A 19,501-nucleotide genomic window follows, 5' to 3' on the forward strand; every position below is an offset into this window, starting at 1 on the left:
AAATATGAAGTTATATGAATAAATCAAATGTGAAACTATAACTGAATAATTAGCACATTTTACAAATTAAGACACCGACACTGTGTTAAGTCCGGAAGGTGGCAAAGCTACTGTTCATCTGCAACCTCGTGTTCTTAACCATCAACTGTCTGCTCTCCCTTATTTTGTTCAGGAGCCTCTCGTTGAGTATTCTCAGTGCAATGTAAACAGAATTAAAACGTATGTCGAGAAAATGGAGACGTGGGACAGGATGAGAAAGAGAAATGTGCATGTTGTGAATCGCTTCAGCTTTTTTTTTATCCGTGTGCTAATATTCGGAGCTGAAGTCTGTGAGTGACAGCATAAAAGGCTGCTGTGTTATAGAAGCAGTCTTTCCATAAAAGCACATGAGTCACCGGTGCCACAGCGCTGAGAACTGCAGCTACCTAAACACACAGGCACAGACACGGCTATGCATGTATTTACAGACACATAGTCGCAAACACATAATCACAATCAGTCGGTTTCATTCGACCCCTGCTGTCCGCAAAGACAACCGCTGCCATCGCTTAGTAAGGGGCCGCAGATTGACGGGGAGGGGGGAGCGGGGTTTGGTACTGCCGACTGCAATGATGTCATAAATGATTTGGTTGCACTCAGGAAACCTGCAGAGAGCTGCTTCTGAACCTGAAGTGTGTGTGTAATAATGCATTTATATAGAAGGCAAGATTTCTAGGAGTGGCTGGATGCTAAGAGTCTGACACTGAAACACATCCTGTTTGTACAGTTAGTAAGTCAAACATTATATAAATAAACCTGAAACACAATGGTCAGTGACATCCAGCAAGATACAATGTGGAGGACAGCCAAAGGCAAACACGGCCATGCTGTTGGCTGATGAATTAGTTTCTGTCTCTCAAAGAAAACAACCACTGTAAAAACGTACATCTGCCAAGTTTTTGCCGGGAAAAAAAAAACACGTGTTGCGATCAGCCCCACCATACTTAATACAGCAGCGTCCAACCGAGGCGCTCCGCTTTTGCTAGAAAATCTAAAAGCCCACACATTGCAATCACTTTGATATTCATCAGCGTACACTGGCAAGGTCAGCGCAGAATCAGTTGAGGGAGCAGCAGCTACAGTAGGAAGGGTCAGATAATCTCTGATACAAGGAAAGCGTGTCGAGCGGATCAGAACATCAGAGAGCAACGAGAGGCGCGCGGGCCGTGATCCGGTCAGCGCAAAAAAAAAAAAACCACAGCAACCAACGTTTGTCTAGAGTCAATAAACTCTATCTTTTGCAGCTGCAGAGCCAGGCTACGAATGAACCCATTGGTCCAAAGAAAATAACAAATTAGGTAATGAGTTTGATATCTATGGAGCAAATGCATGTATTGATAAGTGGGTATCCATGACGACACACTAAGTTAAATATACCAACATCAAGTTTGAACCATCTTTCGTACAATCATCTCATTTTTGTGCCCTGCAGGTTCAGTTTTTTCAGAATCAGTAGCTTTACGTTGTTGGTGGTACCTGAAACTTACCTGAAGTACTTGATTGTGATTTAATGTTAGAAACGTCAAAAAACATGAAATCATACCAACTGATGATACAAAAGGAGCTGATGTTGTATTCTTTCGGAAGAAAAAGTGCAATTATGTGTCTTTTGTGGCTGACAAATACAAAGTTAAAGTCATAGATGATTGGAATATATCTTTGCATGTCTAATTAAAGTATTTAATTGACATCTCTGTAGTCATATATTACATGAGATGGGAAAGGTACTGTCACTCCAGTGCTTGTTACACACAGGTTGTTGATCTCTCAAAGGTAAAATCATCAATTTTAAAGGTGGAAATCGTTTTTCAACATAAAAGATTTGTTAAATTTGCTAGATGTTTATCTAAAATTACATGTAAAAACTCATGATACACTTACATTAAAAATCACAGTAGATTCCTACAGTTTCAAATCAAATTTCTAGTTTTGTAACAGTGTCTTGACACATTTCACAAGCTTGTCTTAAAATTATTTTGCATAATAAAACCCAAGTGATAATGGCAGTGGGCTGCAAGGTGACTTGGTGGTTGGCACGGTCGCCTCACAGCTAAAAGGTCGCCGGTTCGAGAGTTTGCATGTTCTCCCCGTGCAGTGTGGGTTCTCTCTGGGTTCTCCGGCTTCCTCCCACACAGTCCAAAAACATGCTGAGGTTAATTGGTGATTCTAAATTGTCCGTAGGTGTGAATGTGAGTGTGCTTGGTTGTCTGTCTCTAAGTGTAGCCCTGTGATAGACTGGTGACCTGTCCAGGGTGTCCCCTGCCTTCGCCCTAAGTCAGCTGGGATAGACTCCAGCCCCACCACAAGCCTAGTGAGGACTAAGCGGTGTATAGATAATGGATGAATGGATAATGGCAGTTTACTAGTATGACGCATTCCTATTTGTATTGTAGGACTATGAAACTACTATAGTAATTTATTTGTTTTTACACATATCCTTCAATAAACATTAAAAATCCCCCAAAAGATACAAATGATCTCATGTAAAACTGAGGCAAGAACGTGTGTTATAATTATGAAAAATTGCTGCGATTTTATGAGCTCGTTATTTTACAGTATTTTTGTCACTCCACTTATTGGGATATTATTGTTTTTTCTGTAGTTTTTCTCCTAAAACGGTTAAAATTGCTTGTAATTTTTGATATTCAGTAGCTTCTGATGAGTGAAGCGCCTACAATTTTTCAAGGTTTTGCATCCATTCGCTCCAGTTATTACTTTGACTGCCACCGTAAAAACGAGTGTTAAAATTGTACACGCTGGTAACATCTCCAGATGAGACTTTACATCAGAAAACCCTACCGGCCCTGAAAATATAATCGAGTTATACGTTAAAGATAGTCAGATTCATTAGTACGTATGAATATAATGAAATATAAATTGATGTATTGTCTTTAGGCAGAATAATCATAATGAAAAATTCTGTTTGTGTGTGTGTATGTGTGTGCGTGGCATCATTGTGTATTCCAACACACTGCTGTGCTTCTGCTTTGTTAAAGATAGGAGTGCTCACTGAATGTCCAAGCCTCTGATTAACACAGCTGAATATTTCATTTTAGACGTCCAGCTGCTCCTCATCTGCAGGTCTCTCTCCTGAGGATGCCTCCGGCTACAAAGCCTAACAATGTCATCGCACTTACTGCACACAGTGAAAATGTATGTGTGTGTGTGTGTTGCTGTTTTTCTGCTCTCACAAATGCATGCATGCAGGTAACATTGCTGCAAAGGGCAACAAATGATTCCATCGTGATTATTGCGAGTTAAATGATTAAACTCCACCTCATTTGTAATCCTCTGCGGTCAGTGTTTGAGATGTACAGTGAATACTAAATGTTGCACTGCATCCCGAACATTCAAGGCTGCACATCTGCACACCAGGGAGTTTTCAGGCTATAGGATTCCCTCCCTCCTCCTCCTCCTCCTCCTCTTCCCCTCCATCTCTCCTGCATCTCATCATCTCTCTTCCCTCTTCTGCCAGTTCCCAAGCCTGTCTTCCTTTGCAGCGTTTTCAGCCCTGTGGGGAGGCTGCTCCCAGGCTGACAGGGAGTGTCACCGACTCCTCTCACAGCACATTACTCTCTCATTCTGCATCTTTTTCATGCTTTCCCCCTCTTTTCCACACAAACACACACACACACACACACATCCACCTCCTTGCCCATATAACATCCGAGAAAAGTGGAAACACCAGAGTGGCATTTCTGTCTCCTCTTCTGCTACATGAGTATATGTGCACGGAGACCCGCTATTATATAGGAGTCAATGTGAACATTTGCAGTTGAGGTGTGTGTAGTGTGTGTGTTTCTGTGTAAAAGATAAGATAAGACACCTCCTGGACATTCCAATTTCCTGTCCGATATTTGCCTTCTTCGCTGAGCGCTTTATCAGAGAAACACATAAATGCTGATAGGTTAGGAAACCTTACTACTGTTTGAAAAATAGAAGAGAGGGAGGGGAAGAGAGGAGGGTGAAACGGGAGAGTGATGAGTTTGAAATGGATAGAAGGGAGCGAGATTAGAAACACAGAAGCTATGAAAAAAAAAAAAAAAACACACAAGCAGAAGTGGGAAAGAGAATGAGAAAAGACAGCGGGACAAAGAAGAGGAGGTGAGCTCATTTTGTCCGACTGCACCAGAGGAACAGTTCACCATGTTCCACACTGAACAATTGGTAGCGTTCCCTTGTGATAGTTTGACAGTGATGTTAATGCCTCATTAAAAGTATGAAGAGAGGCAGTAACTCAGCTCGGAGTTTTGAAACGGAAAGCCATAGAACATCTCTTCAAACGCGGCACCTCCATTAATTAAAACTCACAGATGGACACCTTGGCTGTTTCCCAGAGACGGGAAACATAGGTGGTGGGAGTGATAGCTGCTCGTCCCGCACGCAACCAAAAGACGATCGAAACTCCTGAGTGAGCAGGGGGTATGATGATGGGTCAACAGAGCCTGGTCTGGAATCTTAATTGATGTCGTTAGGCAGGGGGCAAATGATTGCCAAGTGGCTGAACTCCCGAGGAAATTAGAAGAAGTTATTGGGAGCTGGCAGTTATCACAGCCAGAAGCAAAACACTAATACATGAGGAGCACTGGAGATGGAAGAATTACCATACATGTAGATCTGGATGTGCTGGGCAACGCAGCTGACAGGTTTCTTGTTTCTTGTTTATTAGGATCCCCATTAGCACCAGCATAAGCATCGGCTATTCTTTAACATATATTGTAATGACTGATAATTAAAGAGCAGGAGATAAAAAGGTTTATTTTGAATTTAGCTTCCACCTGTTTATCAAGGTGCACATCTTGAAAAACACACATGAATATGAATGAAAAAAGTGATCAATTTCTTACATTCTTATTTATTTCCTGGAAAACAAAATGCGTACACGTCCCCAGGTGAAGCTGACCAGTGCTTCAGTGTCGTGTCTGTTATACAACAAGGGTTAGAAATAGGGACTCTTCAGGTATCAGCATCAAGAGGCTTCTTGGTCAATTTATGGAATGTAATCCAAGCTCCATTTTCTTCTAGAGGGATGCCTTTTCATTTCTAAGAAGTCATTTTGTCTCAGGAATGCAGGACTTAGTGTTTCTCACATGATATGAAACCTGAACATATGGAGCTACTTGAAGCGAGACAATAGGAAGAGAGCTGTCATTCTTCTTCTTCTCTGGGAGAGAGAAGGAGATGCTGGGTAAATTTCCTCAGTCTCCCCATTGCAATAGAATAAATTCACCAATGACACAGGAAAGTGGGGTTTTTGTTTGGTAATTATTAAAGCTAATAGGAGTCATGACAGTGTTTTTATGGACACACCCCGACATCAGACTGTGGTGAGGAACGTGGCATGGTGGGTATTTTAAGAGCATGAAGCCAGAGAGCAACCTGCTGGCTGAAGCCTCCTCCAGGGGATGTCTCATGAGGGTGAGGTGAGAGGAGAGGCCCAGGGGAGAGCGACAGGGGGCGAAGGAGCTTCATTATGGAGGGATATGACTGTTTATTGGCCAGGGATGGAGGCATGCTTGGGATTATTTCATTTGTCTTTTTGTTCCGTGCTTTTTGGCAGTAAGCATCAAACGCTTTTATGTAAATATATTTACCATTGTGTTGAAAAATCCTCTTTTTACATATCGACTTGTATGTGGGACATCTTCACGGGAAGGGTTGGACGATATGCCGAGACATTTTATCGCAATCATCACTTTACCGATTTATATCCGAACAGCAAACGAGGAACTACTTCTTTCGGAGCAGCATATGTCCTGTGTATTAACAGAGGGCAGCCTGTAGGTTAAGCTTTGTTACTGAGGTGTTTTCTTGAGAATCTCTTGACTTGTTCCAGAGACTTTTGTTGGTGATTGAGACTGTGCACTTGCACTTGACATACTTTATTGAACAGAGATGCTTCAGGTGATGAACTCCCATCTGCTGGCACAGGTTTTTTGGCTTGTTCAACAGTTCACGCTGCCTGCCTGCTTCATTCTTTAAGTAGCCTAGCCCCCCCTCGTTTGGCACTGCCTCCAACTGAGTACGGTCACACTCCAACGTCTTGTTACTTTGTTTATTCATTACAGCCCTTAAGGTTGTTGCGATTGCTGCGATGGTTTCCGTGCCGATATGAAACCCGTTTCCTCAGAGAGAGCACTTGTATCTCAATCCAACTTTGATACCAAAGTAATAGCGTGTGATGGGTTTAGCTAACTCAACCACCCCTGCTGCGTCTATTTTGGGAAATGGGCTGTCTGTTCTTAAAAGGCGATTGCTTAGAAATTGCTCCGTTTCTGCAACGTGATTGGTTGTGAGTAGTAGTAGTTTGTAATTTTCTCATCAGGGGAATTTTCTGTGGTAATCAGTGCCAGCCTAATGGTGAAACAAAGCAAATAAGTAATATTTCAGTGTAGGATCTACCTTGAGGCACAGGCATGAGCTGAACGCCACAACTTCACTATAAGCAAAGGTTTCGTGTCGCGGAAAGACACGAGGGGAAGAGATTTGTCATATATTACAATGAGAAAGAGAGAAAAAGCGAGAAGTATTCGAAGTGACAGACTGAAGAGTCAGGATTGACTCTTTTTCACAATACAACACAAAACTGTCAACAGTGACCTAAATAATCATCCATCGGGCAAAGAGAGGCACCAGAACAGACATAGTGGACAAACTGAGCAAACACGAACACACGCCAGCATCGCCACAACCAACAGACACCTACCTGTCATTGTCAACGCTCCTGAAGCCAGGAAGGATGTGTCTGAAGCTGGAGTTGCGGTCAAGTTTGGGTTGACTCTTGGTGCGTTTTATGGAGCCTTTCAACCGTCGACTTAGGAAGCCCTGATGGAAAAAGACAGTCAATAAAACAGTGTCACTGCTAGTTTGTCAGGGAAGTCTCAGAAATGTCAATCATTAAGTTCAACTTGGCAGCGGGACAGAACATATTAATACTAACATTTACGCTTCACATCCCTAAATTCGGAGAGGACGGATGTCAGGAATAGTTACAAGGTAATAAATGAGTATAGATCTTCATATCAGAGCAAGAGAAAGGCTGGCACTTGGAAAAGTCAGTGCAAGGTTAGACAGAAAGAATTTCCTGAACATAAAGAGACATAAAACTACCAGGAACACATAACACATTTACAGACAGGACCTTGATTAGAAGAAGATTCTCAAAGAGCACAGACATAAAGCTGGTTGGTAATATTTCTGCAAAAAGTACAGATTGTTTTCCACACCGCTAATTATGTCGACGCTTGTGACAATTTTTGCGACGCACAAACACTGCGTGTTTTGTAATCATTTCCACGCGCTAATTCAGTGGATACACCCCTTTATTAGTTTTCTCATTCTTTCCTTTGTCTGAGTTGTTTGCTCCTTCTAACATCTGCAATCACACTCCCCCAAGCACCTCGCCGTCTCCATGGCAACTGTTGGCTGGCATTAAGAGCGAGAGAATATGAACAAATGAGATGTGGTGCAGAAATGGTGGGATGTTGCAAGTTTTGAGAGACAAAAAAAAATGATTGTCTTCCTGCCTATTTTTTATTTTTATTTTTTTTTAGATATATTGCAGCGAAGACAATCAAGAATAATATAAAAAATCTGAATAAAGAAGGTGCACAGGAGAGTTGATGAGACAACTTAGGATGGCAGCAGAAAGAAGAACTTGACAAGCACACCAGTGTGAAGGACAAAAAAAAAAAAAAGAACTAGTAAGTGCTCAGATTGAGGTGTAGCTTTTTAACACAATCAAACACAGCAGCTGTCTATTAGGCTTAATAATAGAAGACACTCATATAACTTCAGAGACATACCTTTGGTGCTTTAACCTTATTTCATTCTCATGCATACGCACATTTCGCATGACGGAGGCAGTCAAAAATCACAGCGGAAAGACCTCCGGAGATCCCATTCAGGCCATTAACACACCTGTATAATTACCACCTACAGTGTGAATAGGTCGCCCCAGGCAACAATGGAATAGGTATAATTAGAGAGTGACTTCCAGACAGCCTGCCAGCTGATCACAGAGGAGCCACAGCATCCTGATGAACAACACCTGTCATCAGGAGGCACTCTGGCCTCCGAACAAAGACTTGCTTGCGCCAGCTCATGACAATCACGGCGAGTATTTATGTTTCATTAGTGTCGGCATACATGACCAAAAACGACAGGTGTCCCATTTTTGTGCTCCATAATTTTAAGCAGGAGTTTATGGTGTCGTAACTGCAACATTGAGGACATTAAATCAATTGCAAAACAGTCTAAAAGAAGTTTAATTTTTGAGTGAGCTGTTGATGTAAACTTCTGTCGTCCCGCAACGCAAAGCTCAAAGGAAACGGAGAAGCTACCCAAAGCTGCTGAACATTAAAACACATTTTAGATCGTAGTGAGACAGCTTGAGGAAAGTGTTGGAAAACAAAACAAAAACAGGAAGTATTAAAGGCACGCAGCATCAATTTTACACAAGTTTAGTTTGCTACTCCAGTCTATGAAAACAGTTGTACAATTTCTTGTGTGACTCTGGAGGCAGCTTTCAAAAGCCGAAGAAAATAACTGAGTTTGAACTTGGTGGAAAAAAACAGATTTACAACAGAAAACATGCATTACAAGCTGTGACATGAAGTTTGAAAGATGTGGGAATTTACCAGGCAGGGGAAGTCTAACAAAAGATGTGTATCGTGGGAGATGCAGGATGGCTTTTTTTTTTTTTTGATCTACACTACGGAGGACAAGTCAGGATTTCCTGGCCTCTGCTGCTTTGATTTTTGACCAAGATTTTCTCTCTTGCTCTTTTTTTTTTTTTTTTACTGTATCTTTTGCTCACATCCAAAGTTTGTGAACGCTCACCACTATGAGCTGCACTACGCTGTCAAACTCTGGAGCAAGAGTAAGTCTTTATGGCTTTGCTAAAAGTTAAATTGGCAGCAGCATTCCAAACTCTGTGACTATGACTAATGTCACTTGGCAAGAGAATTGTATGATTTCCACTTGGTGCAAAAACTTGGGAAGCACAGAGATGTCTTACTTAATGCAAAAAAGCATATATATATATGATGTATTGTACAGAATTAGAATTAAATGTGAAGTGTAATTCTAAAGTGTAGATGACAGGTGTTGTTCATCAGTGTAAATATAAAAATAAGACAGTTTATATGGATAGATGGCAGAGCCGCACAATATGTAGCTTCAGAATCAACTTTGATGTTTGTACATGTCAATTTGAAGTGCAGTCGATACAAACCCGACCTTTTTTTCTGATTGATACAACACGAAAATTTGCATAGCTTTCATTTTTTATGACTAATATACAAGAAAAGTCTGCCTGACATAAGGGTTCATGGATATATCAAGGTTTTCTTTCTACCTTGATCTCAAAAAACACAAAGTTTGGGAACATGCAGGCTCCACGTGTGCACAATAAAGGAGCGAGGGACAGCAGGAGAGAAGAAACACTAAAAAAGAAAGATCTGGTTGCAAAAAGAAGCGAAACATCAGTTGTACGGAAACATTTTGGCCACGGAAAGGATGACTCATATCGAAAAAGGGGGACTTTTGTTGCAATGCACGAGGCAACACAACCAATTTGTCTGACCATTTAAATCAACTCCATGAAGCTGTGCACGACAAGTGTGCACATAGGTTTGCTGCCATTTAAAGCAAAAGACTATTTTGTATGTTACGCCACAAAGAAAAAGGATCCAAACGTCTTTTGTCAGCTTTGTAAGAATATTTAAAAATGATCCCAATCATCGCAGAATGATTAATTCTTACCGAACAGAGTTATTTGTGTCATCTGGTGACGATGCTTGTATTTCTCCATAGTGCTGTATGTATATATTGCAGTCAAATATCAGTTTAAACATATAGGAAGTTTTTTTTTTTTGTTTTTTTTAGTTGCACCAGTGTGTGGCCTCAAACAAAATCAACACAACTACTTATCATTCATTCTAATCATCATGTAATGACATTAGCGATGGTTTCTGTATGCACATTCAGTAATGATCAAAATTTCTGCTTATGTTAGTAGCCAAATTAGACCCAGTATGTAAGCCTACAGAGAAGTGGGCAGCAAATGGCTTACTATTGCTACCTGCCACCAGTCAACTCTGTTCGGAGGCTATTAGCTAAATGAACAGGGCTGAGTCACTGCTGTTAGAGAGCGAGACACCTAATGCTCTTGACAGGGCCCTTTTTTTTTTTTCTAAATCAAACTCTCACTCCCTCTCACAAGTATTAGCCGTATGAATACATAATTCATTCCATATGCGCATGTGAATGTGTGGGCATGCAGTTTGTGTGGGCATGTGGTGAAATTAGCATAGACGCCCTTCTAAACAATGACAAACATGAGTCAGACTGTGTGCAGCGGGAATGAATTTAGCATCACCCTCAGATCAGCTGCTTCATTAACATGACTAGAGGTCTCAAAAGGAAGCACAAGACTTTTGGATGGAAAACACGGAGCCGAAAATCAATGATGCCCACACGTATGTACAAACACCTTTCCTGCAATTTCCACGTGTCATTATTCACGAGCCCCATCCGAAAGTCATGGTAATTCCATGCTTCTTCCCCACCGTTGCCCCCGGAGAGTGAGAGCGCCTGCTTCTGTTGGCATATTCACAGCTAACAAATTAAAATGCTTCTCTTTTCCACATCCGCAGAAATAAGTCAGTGAATAGAAACCCGTCCCTGTAGGCGAAGTGGATTGATTAGTGGCTGCTCGTTTTGTTTTTACTTCTCCCTTCCTCCTTGATGGATGGACTCTGAAGAACGGGGCACAAACGAGAAAACAGGGAGAAGATATACAAAGCTGTAATTTTTCTGGGAGAACAAGGGCTACAGTATTCCTTTCACTCTCTCTGTTGCATGTGGACAGTGGCATGACATTAAAAGAAACTGTCTATTTCAGTCAGCTTGTCAAAGCTCTGACAGAGCTGTTGGACAGAGGAAAGGTCAGCAGATATGAACAACCTGTTCTCCTCCCTCGCAATCAGTCAGTAAGAATGACTGATGCGTATATTAACATCAGATTAAACCCCACAGGGAGACCAGACACAGTGGGAGCATCGCATAAATGTTAGCATTTAACTCGCCTTCAGCACCTCCACATATGAGACGACTGAGGAAAATATGCAGGACGAGAAATAAAGATGGAGGCATACAGAGGAAAAGAGAGACGGTAAAACAGAGAGAGGGAGAGAGGACAGAAATAGAGTTAGGACCGGTGCAAAAATTGAGAAAATGACAGTGAGTACCTGCCAGGGAGGGATGAGCTACGGGGAGAAGGATAAATGGAAAAAAAAAAAAAAAGTGAAGCACAATGTGGAGGTGGCAGACCATGAGTTGATAGAAGAAGCAATAGAATGAAACTAAATGAGGGGGAAAGTGAGGAGAAAAGTACAGCAAACGAGTGGCAAGGTCGCCGCTAGATAAGGGCTGAGCAGAGCACTGTAATAGCTGCACAGACAAAAAGTGGTCAAATACAGTATAATTAAGTTTGTTCACCCCTGTGGTGTATATTCTGATCAGTGTTTGTCTTTGCAGATGATTCCATACTGTATAGCACTGATCATCACACAGTGAGAAGGAAGAGATATTTGACACATGCCGACAAATGATAAACATTCTCATATTGAAAAGCTCGACCTATTGTGCCTTACTATATGTGATCAGTTTCTACAAACAATCAGGGACATACACAGCAAACCCCTTATGAGATGTCCTGATATCTACAATTGTCCAACGTTGAATACATGATATAAATACTGTTAAGCTCTCTCCATTATCTAAATTCATGACATCCCAGTGCTATGTTTGGTTCTTATAAATATCACCTGTTTTCAAACTCCTATTTGCCCACAGAAATAAGATTAGTGTATCGCAGCCATTGCAGCCTAACAGCGGACATTACAGTGTCATATGTTAGCATGAATTTCAATGAGCTCTTTAATTATTCCACACGTCTATGGTTGACAGCTAAGGGGAAGTAGGGGATGGAATAATCTGATTCAACATCCTCAATGGGGGAGGAGAGCCTGGGTTTCGGCAATCCATCTATTATGGTTTATCATACTATCTGCGGGGAGAATGTGACGTCTTTGACAATAATGTATCCACGAATTAGTCGGCATAATTGGTGACGTCGATGCTGAAAATGCGTTGACATCGATATTTTTAACCGGTTTGTGGCTTTTGACTTCAGTTTATTATAATAAATGTTTTCCTTTAGTAGCACTAATGTAAGTGTTGCAGTTTAAGGCTCCAGTCATTGGTCAGTTGGAGTCACCGCTACAGTTTTTGACAATGGTGGCAAACTCGGTTCAATTTAAAAGTTTCCAAAGAAGTTCCAAAAGCAGGGTTGTGCTTTAAATGATCACAGAACAAAAAGGTGGTTTGTAAAGAGCTGGGAGGCAGACAACAGCAGCACAGCTTAATGCACCAACACCTGAAGAGAAACACAAACAGGTGGTATCCGGCATAGAAGCACTTTACATTTGCTTTCTTCTCTCCTGCTCTCTGTGCTCACAGACACTGTGTTTAATAGAGCAACATTTCCCAATACATCCGTTATTTACACATTTTTTTGTTTCTGTTGTCGGACAGTAACCATGTTAACCAGCTGTCACTTCAAGCTGCTGCTCGGCACTGTTGATTTTATCACACACTCACCATAAATTAGTTCAAGATAATAACTGTGCTGTAAATTCGGCTATATTTTATTTTTTATAATATACAAAACTACTAGTGAAGTCAGCAACTAATAACAAAATAACGAAAACAGGAATTGCTTTAGCTGGTCCTTGCTTGTAAAATGTCCACTGTGTCCAAGTGTGCTGCACTTTGTTTAACATGCAGACCAAACTTTTACACTTCATTAAGAAAAACATGGATTTATTTTAGAGTTGCACTATTTACTTAAGTAATAAGCCCTGTTCTTTATTTATTTGTATAATGTTGGAGTTGGGCTGCAAGGTGGAACAGTTGGTAGCACTGTTGCCTCGCAGCAAGAAGGTCGTCGGTTCGCGTGAAGACACCTGGGATCTTTCTGTGTGGAGTTTGCATGTTCCGCCTCGTGCAGCATGGGTTCTCTCCGGCTTCCTCCCACAGTCCAAAAACATGTTGAGGTTAATTGGTGATTCTAAATTGTCTGTAGGTGTGAATGTGATTGTTTGTCTCTAAGTGTAGCCCTTTGATAGACTGGTGACCTGTCCAGGGTGTCCCCTGCCTTCACCCTGAGTCAGCTGGGATAGACTCCAGCCTCCCACAACCCTAGTGAGGATTAAGAGGTGTATAGATAATGGATGGACGTTGGAGTTGTTAGTATAACGCTGCAGTTTTCCTCTTTAACATGTAAACCCTTGTTTCAATTTTGTCTGTGTTTTGTAGGGAAATAACAGTTTCATCAACTAATGGACAAAAAAAATCAATATATAATCGAACTTTTGTTAGTGATGGCCCTACTACACGACTTGTTTACAGTGCTTCCTCTGTGCATGTCTGTGTGTGTGTGTGTGTGTGTGTGTGTGTGTGTGTGTGTGTGTGTGTGTGTGTGTGAGCGTACAACAGTGGTGCATACTTGATTGTAATCTCAGCCTGTCAAAGTCCATTAAATCAGCAGAGTTTAGCTCAATTTTATCGATGTGTTTTTTTTTAGTTTTTTTTTTTCTTTTTTCTTTCTTTTTCATGAAATTAAAGCAAATGCTGGCAACAAGTTAATTCTATTCCCCTGGCTTGGCAATTCCCGTCTCCCCTAATGGGGGCTGATAGAATCAGTGCCTGGACAATCAGCAGGGTGTTCCCTGCTTCCACATCAACCTCTCTTGCCCTCCTCTAGCACAACCTGATGAAAACAAGAGACATACCTGTCCAATTAGACCTCCTGCTATTATCTGAGGGGAGATGGGACGTAGGGAGAATGGAGTCAGGGAAAGATTGGAAAAGGAGCTAAGTTACAATGGAGAATCAATCCAGCCAGCTAGCGCAATCAGCGGGATGTGGACGTGACAGACTTAGATAAGGTTTGTTTGTCTGCTCTTTAAACAAGCACTGGATAAGAGAAGCTACCGAGTTGTAACTTTTATATTCAGTGTTTGAAATCTTCCACTATTTTTGAATTGGCTGTGGAAGATTAGGCTTTGAAGCGATTTTAGTTTTTCGTCCATGCCTACTGCTGAGAAATTGTTTGTGAGAAGAGCTGGAGGATGTGCTTATGTGTGTGTGTGTGTGTGTGTAAGTGTGTGTGCATGGCCTCTATCATGTGTGTGTGTGTGTGTGTGCAGACATTGAACTCAGTCTCTGCAAAGAACATGAGAGAAAAACATTTTGACAGATTTAGCTCAAGGCCTAGGAGGGGTACTTTAGATGTCACCACAACTCTTTTCACTGGAAAAGTGTGGGGTGGTTTGTCATTGCTAAAAGTGGGAGTTGCAGGAAGCGAAATAGGAGAAAACAATGCATGTTGTTCTGTTTGCGTTCCAACACAGGTGTGTGTCAGGTGTATCCCATCCTATCCATCCATCCATCCATCCATCCATCCACATACTGTACCTATTGTATCTTTCTCCACTGTATATGTGCTACTTTTCTGATCCGTTACTCTCCATGTTGTTCAGATCACCTTGTTGTGTTTCAGCAATTTCTTGGTCAAATCTTACTTGTTCACATCTAATAAAGCTTTCTGACAATATTGAGATGGGGCAACTTTTGCTGCGATACCACCAGAAGCCAGAAGGTGGTAGTATGTGGAAAAGTGCAGGATAGGATCAAATATCTTCTGACTGAGCTTACTGTCTTTGTGCAAGGAGTCACCACTGCTTATTAATGAGCTCACGGAAGTATGTTAAGTGGTCATGTGATGGAGGCAGGATGACTTTGCTGCAGTGCTCCTCCAACCCTCTATTCCCCTGAGAGCACGAGTGCTTAAGAGACGCTTAATCAATATTTAGCCCGTCGGTCTGACCCCTTCTGTCTCCTGCAAGCTTTCAGTTCTACTATTCTTTTTTAAATATTTGCCTGTATATGTAAAAAGTGAGTCAAAAACAACTGCACATGCACACACTCAAAAATACCAACTTTTATGCGAAAAGATGAGAGCTGTGCAGCCTCTAGCTCAGCAAATTGTGGTAATTTTATAGGTGTACCTCCTCAAATAAAGTTTCAGTTCATGAAGCACTTTATTCCCACTCTGCTGGTGGTCTACCACTAAGGGGTCTAGCCTATTGTTTTTATGATTATAATTACTCTGAGCTATTACTTGAGATGTCCTGATTAGATTTTTGGTGTAACTACACACTTGTTTTTTGTGGAAATTTCAGTCCCGGAGGTTTCTCATGGTTTAAAAAAAGAAGAAAAAGATATCTTCTAGTTTCAAGAACACTGCAATAATGTTGTTGCCCTTAACTCAGCCCCTTAGTGTGCTGCTAAGCCATTAAATAGGGTGATAGTCGGAAGATTTGTTGTTTATGAGAGACTAAACGCTGAGTGCTAGTGGCCCTGCTGGCCTGACTTCGAGTGTTTACAGTTCACCTCTGGGTTGTCATCTCCCTAACCATTATTTATTAATGGAAATATGCACTGCTAATTGCTAATTATCATTGATGACTCATAGCGGAATTTTTTGCTTCATTAACTGACTGTTTATCTATTGAATTAAACATGGCAGGAAGCATAACAGAATTACAGTAAGATGCCAGACAAAGGACGGCTCTGCGCTCGTGTGTTTTGACAGCGAGACAATGAGCTAGTAACACAGTGGATGACAGCGTTGTGTGTGCACAGGTGCATATGTGTTAGCTTGCTCGAAGCATGTGGATGTTATTTGGAAAAATGCAATGAAAAAATCGCACAGGATGTAAAAAGGCACCGAAGGATCGTGTGCTGAATATAAACCCAATATGTGTAGATGGGTGATCTGCAGACGCCAAACATCAAAGGCCCCATTCCAACATTTGAAGTAAATGAGTTTCAGATTGGCATGGCTCCATCTGGACACCAGACCAGTCGCCGGAAAAACCTTAATCTATAACTAACAGCATCCTCGGGCAAACCGGGGGTTGGAGACAAAGACAAAGTCAGGGAGTGAAAGAAGAGAGAGAGAGAAGAGAAGACGAGACGATACATTAAAGACAAACTCACAGTACTCACGGTGACTCTGAAAGGCGTGGCGGCGGTGGACGTGGGCTCCATGGTGGGTGTGCTCTTGTCTGAGGACCCTGGCATACTGCGTCGGCGTCCTGTCCTCTCTGGAGGCGACTCTGCAAACAGAAAGACACATTTAAGTTGCCAAACTGCTTTTTTAATCATAAGGTAACGGCAAATACAATAATTTCCTCTTGTGTCTAATTAGTGTGGATTAGGACGGAAAACAATGTGTAGGTAAATACAGAAATCAGCTTCTCTAAAGCTCACTAATTAACACGTTGTATCTCATTAGTTTAATCAAACAAAGTGTTAATTAGTGAATTTTAGAGGTACCGGAAAGTGTCATTTCAGCTTTCTGGCTCTCTGTTTACCCCTGATTCTTGTCTTCTTGCTGCATGCTGGCTTTAACTTCATATTTATCAAACCAACATGAGTGGTATTGATCTACACAGTGGTGCACCTTGAATTTTTAGTCCTGCAGAGCAGATGTGGCGTTACTGTCAGCGTCTCATCACTCAGACAACCAGATACACTTGACCAACCATTTTTAACACCGTCTGAAAGAATCCAGAGGTCAAAAGGAAACTCGCACAAACTCACGAGGGAATAAATACTAACTCCTAACAGATGCAACCTGGACAGAGCGTCAAACTGAGCTAAAAGTGTGAACCGAACGCAGACCTTCGACTCTTGCAGCTTGACAGAAATAAAAGTGTGGAGGATGGAGAGCCAAATGGGCTTCGTCTGGAGTGACCTAGGTTCAATATAAAACTCCAGACACTCTCAGCAGAAAGGCAGCGCTCGGGTCTGAGTGAAACTTCTGTGTTAAAACAGAGAAAACTCGACATCAGCATTTGCTTGCACACTCCAGTTTAAAGTCACAAGTTGTAAGAAAACATGGAGGATCAGTAAGAAATGATGGTCACACATTTTATATCTAGTATGATGTAAGGAAGTGAACAAAAACTTTCCTGTTCCTGATTTTCACATCCATTGCGTGTTTACTGAACTTATCTGTTATTTTTCTTATCTTCTGCAGCTATCTTACATGTCTTTCTAACTTTGTCTTTGAACTTTTGCACTGATCTGTATGAACGAGCTGTGAAAGAGCGAAATACTGTGCAAGCGTGCAAAAGCAGCAAATCTGGACATGTCCGAGAGGAATGTGACTGATGCTGAGAATGCAAGTCCTCACAGACTCCTTAAGACAGTCATCATGCTGACTGATTACAACAGATAACTCCAGCTCAGGTAAAGAGGAGATCGACATGTGAGCCAGTTGGTGAACTTCCATAAGTGATAAATGGAAAGTTGTACGGAAGTTGCAACTTTACGTGCAAAACATTCTGCCATGTCACAGTTGAGCAAGAATTTACAAGAGTGCTATCATGACTATACAAAAGCTGAAAAGTAAGAAGCAAATATGTGCATGCATAGATCAGATATGGTGAAACAATCCAGACGCATTTAGAGGGCTTTTGTGGAAAACATGGGGCCGTGGCGTCAGCGAGGCTATGTTAGATCATTTAAATGAGCTCAATAACAGTCCGGAACATTGGAAACTAATGCAATTAGTACTACATGTGAGCGGTAGTGTGTGACTCTAATAGGAAAGAAACTGCATTATGAAGTAAACTCTCCCCACACACACATACACACAGACATACTATGGTGCATAATTTGTAATAGGACTGTTGACCATTTTCTCAGGGACTTCCAGGAGACCGTTGATTCAATCATCCAGATTTGGAATGCTAACACCGCTGCACTCTTGACACTAGAAGTTAACAAAGCTTGTGGGTCAGCTGCTTGGGTTATAAGTCAGAATCAAGATATAATAACTGGTATGATCTCCAAGAGGTGTGACTGCGATGGTCATTATACTACACACCCTGAGCGTGCTAACTTTCAGGAATGTTCTGGAATTATCATTTTCAATTAAAGCGATCCAGTAAATTATGTATGAATGTGTAAATTTGCATATACTGGTGTGAATTTTGGCTTCAGCTTAATGAAGACACAACGGCATTACCAAAACCGGATGAAATGCAATGCGTGCGTGTCTAATATGATATTAGCATTTAGAGCATCTCTAACAAGCCACACACTTGGAAGATGTTATGTTTGTCAGCGCTGTCCTTTCTATTAGCTTGTCAAGCTGAGCTGTGCTAAATTAGCTGTCTGCTGTTTAACAGGCTGGTTGACTGTATTAGCGCGCGCTGCGATTGAAGAACGAATGGAGGAATCGCACTCCCCGCTGCGCGTAGCACAAGGCTCGCATCCCAGCCCACGCAATCCTCAGCCCAACATAAACATAAACACAGTCGGCAACAACAAACAACCAGACACACATAATGCTCTGATACGGAGCAGACGGCCTCTGCTTCAAATTTAAATCTCTATAATTGAAAACCTTGAACCATCTCGATCCTCTGAGCAGCGATCCATTGCTCTGTGAAGGTAAGGAGGATTTGATTTGAAACCAGCTTACTCTTAATGCCACGGAGACATGTCAAGATTAGAAATGTGCAGTCGGAGAAGACATCTGCATTAGGCTAATTTGGAAACACCATATCAGACAGAAGGCTGCAAATGTTGATGTTTTGCACTATAAATTAATATGTGGATTATTTTAAATTGACGAGCTGGTTAGTTTATAAAATGACTAAAAATGGCAGGTTCAATGCCATGTTTTATTCAAGATATTCAGTTTTCTGTCCCAAAAAAAGTAATATTCATATTCAAGGTGCTGTAATTGCAGAATGTTTACTTTTCTCCTTAAAAAGTGACACAAGTTAATGGATTATTAAAATAGTTGACTACTGAGTTAATCCTCTGAACCCTAAAACTGTTCAGCTGGACTGAAAAGTATGTGGTTTTTAAAGAAATTTATTTAAAAACATAAAAAGAAAAGTTTTTTTTTTTTAAGATTTACAACGTTCTGACAGTCTTTGACCTACTCAACCATGATGTGCCCTTCCAAAACTAATCAAATCTAAGCATAAAACATCGGTATTTCATCAAAATCACTTCATTCTATGAGTCCTTTTTAAAAAATTTCTCCATCAATAAACCATTTGCTCTGACCAGTTTCTGTTAAAAAAAACTAAAAAAATATGCACTTCTCAATGCAACTCGTCATTCAGCTGTTACCAACAGTCACATAATAAATATTCAGGGACTTTTTGGCTGAACTGGGACAAAAAGTAATGTTTATACAAAGCAAACAGGAGACGAAAATGTAAAAAGAAATGTAAATCGCAAGTTGTAAAATATCTATAGTATACTCAGTCGCCATTTCCCCCCCAGTACTGATAACACCTGT

General features: G+C 41.2%; 1 protein-coding gene across 3 annotated transcripts in view; it reads right to left on the minus strand.

Annotated features, from left to right (window-relative positions):
• LOC103372872 (disabled homolog 2-interacting protein) overlaps window positions 1–19,146 on the minus strand; it is a 102,286-nt gene extending 83,140 nt beyond the window's left edge. For 2 of the 3 annotated variants that reach the window (XM_008302638.1, XM_008302636.1), the window contains exons 1-3: window positions 19,142–19,146; window positions 16,171–16,289; window positions 6,746–6,864 (exon numbers count right to left, since the gene is read on the minus strand). In XM_008302638.1, coding sequence (XP_008300860.1) covers window positions 6,746–6,864; window positions 16,171–16,254 — 203 coding nt within the window. In that variant the 5' untranslated portion in view covers window positions 16,255–16,289; window positions 19,142–19,146. The remainder of the gene's footprint in view (window positions 1–6,745; window positions 6,865–16,170; window positions 16,290–19,141) is intronic. The other variant, XM_008302637.1, reaches the window with a different exon arrangement.
• Window positions 19,147–19,501: the final 355 nt, after the last annotated feature.

Source organism: Stegastes partitus, unplaced genomic scaffold, assembly GCF_000690725.1.
Source record: "Stegastes partitus isolate 25-593 unplaced genomic scaffold, Stegastes_partitus-1.0.2 Scaffold1848, whole genome shotgun sequence".
NCBI classification, from domain to species: Eukaryota; Metazoa; Chordata; class Actinopteri; family Pomacentridae; genus Stegastes; species Stegastes partitus.